This window comes from Babylonia areolata, chromosome 3 (genome assembly GCF_041734735.1).
Source record: "Babylonia areolata isolate BAREFJ2019XMU chromosome 3, ASM4173473v1, whole genome shotgun sequence".
NCBI lineage: Eukaryota > Metazoa > Mollusca > Gastropoda > Neogastropoda > Buccinidae > Babylonia > Babylonia areolata.
Window position 1 is genome coordinate 19,644,202 of NC_134878.1, and position 10,000 is coordinate 19,654,201.

Here is a 10,000-nt window from a genome sequence, read left to right on the forward strand (position 1 = left end):
GGGAGAGGGGGAGCGGGGGAGGGTGGTGGTGGTGATGGGGAGGGGAGGGGAGGAGCGGTGGGAGGGTGGAGTATGGGTGGGTGGGGGGGGGGTGAAAGAAAGGATTTAAAATTGGAAATACAGAATGAACAGTATATCGAACGATAAGTTTTTTCCTACTAAAAAAAATAACTTATAAAAGATACTATATTCATTTTCTCTCTTCGCCGATTACTCAGTGAGTGTCTTTTTTTTTCTATTTATTTCTTTTTTACGCATGTCGAAGAGGTGGACGAAGAAAGACAGGAGGAATGGGAGGAGGGAAGGAAGGAAGAGAAGAAGAAAGAAAAGGAACGGAATAAAATTTTGTATGCTCACGCATGTGTGTGTGTGTGTGTGTGTGTGTGTGTGTGTGTGTGTGTGTGTGTGTGTGTGTGTGTGTGTGTGTGTGTGCGTGCGTGTGTGTGTATGTGCGTGCGTGCGTGTTTGCGTGTGTGTGTGCGTGCGTGCGTGCTTGCGTATATATATATATATATATATATATATATATATATATATATATATATATATATGTGTGTGTGTGTGTGTGTGTGTGTGTGTGTGTGTGTGTGTGTGTGTGTGTGTGTGTGTGTGTGTGAGTGTATGTGTGTACGCGTGTGTGATTGTGTTTGTCTGTGTGCATGCGTCCGTGCGTGCGAGCGTGCAAGAGCGAAAAATACATTAAAAAAAAAAACACCCGAAAGGCAGACAAATAGATAGAGCTACACAGACAGAAGACATTTTCTATCGGCTGAGACTAAGCTGCTTTGGAAGCCACCAGGCCCCAGATGAAAACACAGAATCCGTGCCTTGCAATCCCACTCCCATTTTCCTTAAGATGATCAGCCCTCCCTTCCTCCCACCTTCCCTTCCTCCCTCCCTCCTTCCCTTCTTCCGCTCTGCCCCTTTCTATCCCTCACTCTCTTCTGTGCCTCTCTCACTCTTTCTGTCGTGCCGTGTGCGGTATGCATGCGTGCATTTACGCGTGCTTGTGTGTGTGTGTGTGTGTGTGTGTGTGTGTGTGTGTGTGTGTGTGTGTGTACATATCCACAGAGAGATATATAGATACGTAGATAGATACATACATACATACATACATACATACATGTATACATACATACACAGATAGATATCCATTCTGTTATCTTCTTAATCAAGAAAAAAAAATCTGATCAACAAAGACCAGATTGTGACATTGTGTAAGAGACTCAAGATTGTGACATTATGTGAGAGACTCAAGATCGTGACATTATGTGACAGACTAACTCGACTAACTCACCAGCACACATTGGCATGCAGACAATAACACACACACACACACACACGCACACACACACACACACGCACGCACGCACGCACGCACCGCACCGCACCAACCCGCACCGCACACACACACGCACACGCATGCACGCACGCACACACACACACACACACACACACACACCCGCACCGCACACACACACACACGCACGCACGCACGCACACACACACACACACACACACACACACACACACACACACACACACACACACACACACCATTGGCGACCTGTCCCACACGTTTGTCCCTCGACACGACGAGAGAACTGAGGAACGAACGTCTAACTCAATCCATCAATCACATCCCACAACACACCGCTAAACCCGGAATTACGGTTTGGGAAGCTGGCTGGGCGCGACAGGCGGTCACGGAGGCTGCCTCTGCTTTGAGGGAATCAAGTCTGGTCCCATCAGCCCATTGTGTCTGTTAACTAGCTCGCTTTGAGAAATTTGCTGCAGTCCGCTGTGTGTGATAAAAACAGCCACAACTGCAGAAACTCTCCGTGTATTAGTTGGCGGCGATTCGCTTTATAAAGAGAATGACTGCTGGTTGCAAAACACTCTCTGCTAAGTAGCTCGTTCCAGGTCGGAAACAGTCCGGTTTGCTACAATATCATGTGTAACTAATGGGTAGGTGTTCTTTAACTGAGCGGTGGCCTAGATGTGGTAAAGTGTCTGACTAGGAAGCGAGCGTCTGCGAGTTCGAGTCCTATATAAGGTCCTGGGTTCTCCCCCCACCCCCTCCCTAAGCCCCACCCACCACAAACAGATCTTGAGTGGTGGTCTGAGCGCTAGTCTTTCGCATGAGCCACAAACTGAGGTCACATGTGCAGCGTGCACTCAGCACACGTATGGGAACCAAAGAGACAAGACGAGACAGATATTTTTCATTGCATCTATGTTGAAAAACATAGGAAACCCAAGACAGTAAAAGGATTGTCTTTGGTGTTTGTGTAGAAAAATCCACTTTGATAGTAAAACTCGGAGGGTGACAATGAACTGTTGTGAAACGCTTTCCCCGGGTACAGCAGGAAGACTTTCACACAGAGAAATCGGTTGTGACACAAAACATTACTACACTACACTACACTACACTTCACTACACTACACTACACTACACTACACTACACTACACGACACTGCACTACACTACGATGCGATGCAATGCAATACAAGATTTCCCTAGCCCCAACCACCCCTTTCCCCTTAACACACCCCACCACCGCTGATAAAAATCTATTAAAGGTCCCATAGTCTTTTACGGCCGTTGGAGCAGTGAATTCATATCCACTGTGTCTAAGGCTCGGCACAAGGAGGCGGGGCCCAATCCTCTCCTTCCGCCGTTCTAACCAACCCCAACCAAAGTCAGACACCCATTCACACGTGGGTGGAGTGAGGAAAATGGGAGATGGGAGTAAAGTGCCTTTCCCAAAGGCAGGTCGTAACGGGGGATCGAACCCTGACCACTGAACCAGAAGCTGAACGCCTTACCGATTCTACCACGGCCCCTCCAGCACTCCACCGCTGACGGCAAGTTCTGACCAACTTGCTCTGAGGAAGTCCAAGCACAGCATTCACCTCAATGACCGTAGCAGGGAACGTGGTGTGAAAATCGATTTCAGTGCTGGCACCCAACACTTTGCTCTTATAAAGTGTACAGGGGGGGGGGGGGTGATGGCCGAATGGTTAAAGCACCGGACGTTGAATCCGATGGCTTGGGGGTTCTAATCCCAGCAGCGACTGGTGGGAGTGAAGGGTGCAGACTTTTACCACGTCCCAGGCTAACATAAGCAAACCTACATGTGCCTGAAGCGACTTCAAGCATGCAACAACAACAACAAATATCATTTACATTTCAGTGCTTGGGGTGAGTTCCGTCAAGGTTTTCAGTGCCGGCAGATTAATGAGTGACTGTCGTTGGAAGGATGTGGAGGCGGTCTCCTCTCTCGGGGGGACGCTCACTCAGTCTGGTTCCGCGACTAAGCAATTATTATCGTCAGTAGGTGGTGTGCTATGTACATTGAAACAGAACAGGCACTATGACCACAACACTACCGATGAGACTCAGCAGCAGCAGCAGCAGCACAGGGTCTCCTCTGCTGTGTGGCCTCCTGGCGATCAAAGATCGACAGTTCCCTGTCGAGTGCCGACACTGGGACTGCGACAGACGAAGCCGTGTGTGGGGAACTCGGAATGAGCGGCGTGGGAGTGATGCCACTGAAGCCTTGCAGATGATAGTGCAGCAAAGAACAAAAATTGTCACACGATTGAAAAACCATACGATCCAGACAGATGTGATGGAGAGAAGAATATGCCGACGGGCACCGACCATCCAGAACCAATAGAACAATGATGATGGCTACGTAAAAGGAAGAAGAGGTTGGTTTGCTGTTCAAACTCACGACGGTCAACTGTCATGCGTTTACCTTCAGTAACACACCCCAATAATGTAGTTTACAGAACAAAATAGAAAAACCATGTGCTGTTGTTAAAATATATTCCTCAATCTAAATCAATATCTTTAAACTCTCTCTCTCTCTCCCTCTCTCTCACACACACACACACACACACACACACACACACACACACACACACACACACACACACACACACACATTCACACCGCAATCTTCTCAAACAAACTCACAGCTAGTTTAAGCAATAGGAAAAACTCGCAGTGCGTGAGCTCGAACGCCCCCTCTATAAAACAAAAAAGAAGAAAAGAAAAAAAAAGAAAAAAGAAAAAGAAGAAGAACACACACACACACACACACACACACACACACACACACACACACACAGAGAGAGAGAGAGAGAGAGAGAGAGAGAGAGAGAGAGAGAGAGAGAAACAAAGAATAAACAAACAAAGCAACAACAACAACAAAACAAACACACAAAAACACACCTCCATCAATACCAAAAGAAGAAAAAAAAAGAAAAAGAATATAACGAGGAACCAACAGCCAACAAGCAGCACGCAAGCCATGCAGCCCAGGTAGCCAGGTAAACGACCTGGTTGATGGAACACGGTGATCCCTGTATCACAGGACCACTACGTCACTGCCTCCCCTGACCTCTCAGACTTGCAGCCTGCAGGGAGCAGCCTGCCCCCGGAGGGTGAAAAACCACCAGAGAACCTTTCAAAAGGGAACTTCGGCACGCGATCCACCGTCGTTGACAGGTTTATCAAAGAAGAGGGTTGTTGTTGCTGCTGCTGCTGCATTTGGGCTTTTCTTCTTCTTTTTCCTCTTTCCCTTTTCTTTTCTCGTTACAACGAAGATGTTACGGTGAATGAATGAATGAACGAGAGAAAGGAATTCGTGAATGAAAGAATGAAAGAATGAACGAACGAGCGCAAGCCTGATTGGTGGTTCGTTCTGATTTCGAGTAATGCTTTATTTCTTTCTTTCTAGGAAAGGGATGGGTTAATCCCAACGAGTGAGAGTGGGAGAGAAAGTGGGGTTAGGGGTAAACAGAGGCAGGGGGAGAAAATAAAGGGAAAAAGGAGTGAAAAGTGAGAGAGAGAGAGAGAGGGAGAAAGAGAGAGAGAGAGAGAGAGAGAGAGAGAGAGGGAGAAAGAGAGAGAGAGAGAGAGAGAGAGAGAGAGAGAGAGACAGAGAGAGAATAAAAGTGATGAACTTGTTTGTCAAAGCAAGGACACCAATGCTGTGAAACGATCACAGAAAAGACCGGGTACACACACACACACACACACACACACACACACACACACACACACACACACGTAAACTTGTAATGTTCGCGCAAACACACATCCTCCCCCCCCCCCCCCATAAATACATACATACAGCACACACACACACACACACACACACACACACACACAACCCATACCTACCCACCCACCTCCACTCCCCACTTACCCACCCACCCACAATCCCCATCCCCACCCATCCACCCCCAACACATACACACAACCCCAACCACCCACAGCCCCCACACACAATCCCACCCCACCCCACACCCCGAACACAACACACACAACCCCTTCCACCCCCAACACAACACACACACCCCCAACACAACACACACAGCCCCAACACAACACACACATCCCCAACGCAACACACACAGCCCTAACACAACACACACACACCCAACACAACACACACAACCCCAACACAACACACACAACCCCAACACAACACACACAGCCCTAACACAACACACACACACCCAACACAACACACACAGCCCCAACACAACACACACAGCCCCAACACCTACACCGACACAACACACACAGCCCCAGCACAAGACACACAACCCAACCCACTCCCAACACAACACACACAACCCCAACACAACACACACAGCCCCAACACATCACACACAGCCCCAACACAACACACACAGCCCCAACACAACACACACAGCCCCAACACAACACACACAACCCCAACACAACACACACAGCCCCAACACATCACACACAGCCCCAACACAACACACACAGCCCCAGCACAAGACACACAACCCAACCCACTCCCAACACATCACACACAGCCCCAACACAACACACACACCCAACACAACACACACAGCCCCAACACAACACACACAGCCCCAACACAACACACACACACCCAACACAACACACACAGCCCTAACACAACACACACACACCCAACACAACACACACAGCCCCAACACAACACACACAGCCCCAACACCTACACCGACACAACACACACAGCCCCAGCACAAGACACACAACCCAACCCACTCCCAACACATCACACACAGCCCCAACAGGGGCAACACAACACACACAACCCCAACACAACACACACACACTCAACACAACACACACAGCCCTAACACAACACACACAGCCCCAACACAACACACCCACCCCCAACACAACACACACAGCCCCAACATCCACACCAACACAACACACAGAGCCCCAACACAACACACCCAGCCCCAACACCCACACCGACACAACACACAGAGCCCCAACACAACACACCCAGCCCCAACACCCACACCGACACAACACACAGAGCCCCAACACAACACACACAGCCCCAACACCCACACCAACACAACACACACAGCCCCAACACAACCGCACCCACCCCCAGCACAACACACACACAGCCCCAACACCCACACCGACACAACACACAGAGCCCCAACACAACCCCACCCAGCCCCAACACCCACACCGACACATCACACACGGCCCCAACACAACACACACAACCCTAACACAACACACACACACACTCAACACAACACACACAGCCCTAACACAACACACACAGCCCCAACACAACACACCCACCCCCAACACAACACACACAGCCCCAACACCCACACCAACACAACACACAGAGCCCCAACACAACACACCCAGCCCCAACATCCACACCAACACAACACACAGAGCCCCAACACAACACACCCAGCCCCAACACCCACACCGACACAACACACAGAGCCCCAACACAACACACACAGCCCCAACATCCACACCAACACAACACACAGAGCCCCAACACAACCCCACCCACCCCCAGCACAACACACACACAGCCCCAACACCCACACCGACACAACCCACCTTGAACTCGGTGCCCAGTCGCTGGTCCAGGTGCCGATGCCGGTAGACGGCCACGAAGCTGGCGGCGGGGATGGGGTCCCTCCGGACGGCGGCCACGGCTTGCTCCTCCTTGGCTGCAGAGTCCACAGACAGTCCGCACATCACCTTCAGCTGAGACAACTTGGCCCCCAGGGAGTTCAGCAGGTTCTTGCCCATTCCGAACACTGCCACAGGGCATTCGACTGTTGCGTCGTCGTCGTCGTCGTCGTCGCTGTCGTTGTCGTCGTCGTCTCCCTGGGGCGGCCGAGGCCGAGGATGATGAAGAGGAGAGGAGATATCGTGGTACCTTTTTCGGGTTTCTTTCTTTTATATGTCTTTTTTTTTTCTTTTTTACAGTTACTTTCTGGTGTTTTGTTTCCGTTTTGTTAAGGAGATGCTATATGTGTAGAAGTAGTAATCCGCGCCACATTCCCGGTCACATCTTCTATCAAGAAGAACCGTATAAAAAAAAATATTTAAAAATATTGATTAAAAAAAAGGAATAAAGTAAAATGAAATAAAGCTGCTTTCCAGAAATTCTTTCCGCTAGTATGGATTTACCCAGGTCTGTTTTACTTCTTGTTGCTTTTGTTTGTTTGTTTTTAGTTTAACCTGTCACATCTGTGTGTTTATTTTTGAGTTCATCATGCCACGTTAAGTATTTAAAAAAAAAAATCACAAACAGAGGCGTTGCCCGTACGAAGGTTATCGATCCTTTCCGCAAGGACTACAGTGGTGTCCCTTGGCAAACGTCACGTGGTTCCAGCGGAAGTGCGCAGCAGAGTTTGTCTCTCTCTTTCTTTTTTTGCTCTTCATGTTTCTTGTATGCAGAGAAACGTGGATTCCCGACCCCGGAATCGATCTGAATAAAACTACAGCCCTTCAGCTGTTGGTCTGTCTTCGGCATCACCAGAAACAGACACTGCGCAAATTGAACACAGTCTGTTTTATAATGAAAACGGACACTGTGCTAATGATAACTGAAGAGCTGAAGACGAAGACACTTCACTGTCAGTCTCATTTTCCAGCTTCACAGAAGAAGAAAAAAAGTCACCAAAAGTCACACATGAAAAACAAATGCTGGGAAAAAAAGCCTGTCTATAACGATGTTGTTGTTCTTTTTCTTCTTATTATTTTTTTTTAATTTTTTTAATTTTTTTAATAATCACGTATCACAGCTCTTCAATCTTCCAGTGTTGGATACCCAGACCCTGTCTCGGAAACCAGAAGCATAATCCAGCTCTGTTTAATTGATAAGTCAGCAAGTCCTTGAGAAGGATGACGCAGATGTAAATATAGATCGCTTCACGACAAGCTGACAAGCGGGTGCTCCTACAACGAGAATCATCAAACATAAAAACAATTAAGAACAGGGGACTGAAGGGAAAAAAACAACAACAAAAAAACAAAAACCCAAAACGGAGCTGACACGAAAGCCCTCGTTACCAGCTGCATCTTCGCTGTCCAAACTTGGCAACCTCGGCCAGACACCGCCTGGCACAGTGACACACGGGGCTATGGATTTCTCCTGTGTCGGAAAGCCTGCAAGAGATCGAAGACACTTTTGCTGTGGCTCTTTTCTCTCCACGTAGACTTTCACAGGTGTTTTTTTTTTTCCGTGTGTGAGGGGGAAAAGAATGCATTTCCTGGCCATTGTTCATTCCGTCAGCTTTCGATTTTTTTTCTTTCATTATATCCTTCTTTCTTTCCTCCTGAGCCGGATACGACGTGTGAGCTGTATTACTTTTCCCAAATCCCTGTGTATGTGTGTGCGTGCGTGCGTGCGTGCGTGTGTGTGTGTGTGTGTGTGTGTGTGTGTGTGTGTGTGTGTCTGTCTGTCTGTCTGTCTGCATGCGTGCGTGTGCGACTGCGTGCGTGCGTCCGTGCATGTATGCGTGACCGTAAGCATGTGCTCGTGCGCGCGCGCGTGTGTGTGAGCTTTATTTTTAAACCTTATGGGGGAACATTGCTCTGCTGGCCATGCAGACAGGATGTGGAGCAGCCTTCCAAGTGTGTGTGGCCATACTCCATCGGGGACTGTGTGTAAGGCCATACTCCATCGGGGATCGGGGATTGTGTGTGTGGCCATACTCCATCGGGGATTGGGGATTGTGTGTGTGGCCATACTCCATCGGGGATTGTGTGTGTGGGGATTGTGTATGTGGCCATACTCCATCGGGGATTGTGTGTGTGTGGCCATTCTCCATCGGGGATTGTGTGTGTGTGGCCATTCTCCATCGGGGATGTGTGGCCATACTCCATCGGGGATTTGTGTGTGGGGATTGTGTATGTGGCCATACTCCATCGGGGATTGTGTGTGTGTGGCCATACTCCATCGGGGATTGTGTGTGTGTGGCCATACTCCATCGGGGATTGTGTGTGTGTGGCCATTCTCCATCGGGGATTGTGTGTGTGTGGCCATACTCCATCGGGGATTGTGTGTGTGTGGCCATTCTCCATCGGGGATTGTGTGTGTGTGGCCATACTCCATCGGGGATTGTGTGTGTGTGGCCATACTCCATCGGGGATTGTGTGTGTGTGGCCATACTCCATCGGGGATTGTGTATGGCCATTCTCTATTGGGGAGTGCGTGTAAGGCCATACTCCATCGGGGATTGGGGATTGTGTGTGTGGCCATACTCCATCGGGGATTGTGTGTGGCCATACTGCATCGGGGATTGGGGATTGTGTGTGTGGCCATACTCCATCGGGGATTGTGTGTGGCCATACTGCATCGGGGATTGGGGATTGTGTGTGTGGCCATACTCCATCGGGGATTGTGTGTGGCCATACTGCATCGGGGATTGGGGATTGTGTGTGTGGCCATACTCCATCGGGGATTGTGTGTGTGGCCATACTGCATCGGGGATTGGGGATTGTGTGTGTGGCCATACTCCATCGGGGATTGGGGATTGTGTGAGTGGCCATACTCCATCGGGGATTGTGTTTGTGTGGCCATACTCCATCAGATATTGTGTGTGTGTGGCCATACTCCATCGGGGATATTGTGTGTGTGTGGCCATTCTCCATCGGGGATTGTGTGTGGCCATA

At 49.3% G+C, this 10,000-nt stretch overlaps 1 protein-coding gene across 7 annotated transcripts in view; it reads right to left on the minus strand.

Annotated features, from left to right (window-relative positions):
- Positions 1 to 10,000, minus strand: part of LOC143279831 (receptor-type tyrosine-protein phosphatase kappa-like) — a 173,560-nt gene that overhangs the window by 121,064 nt on the left and 42,496 nt on the right. For 3 of the 7 annotated variants that reach the window (XM_076584055.1, XM_076584062.1, XM_076584061.1), the window contains exon 2: positions 6,932 to 8,281. In XM_076584055.1, coding sequence (XP_076440170.1) covers positions 6,932 to 7,126 — 195 coding nt within the window. In that variant the 5' untranslated portion in view covers positions 7,127 to 8,281. The remainder of the gene's footprint in view (positions 1 to 6,931; positions 8,282 to 10,000) is intronic. The other 4 variants (XM_076584060.1, XM_076584059.1, XM_076584057.1 and 1 more) reach the window with 4 other exon arrangements.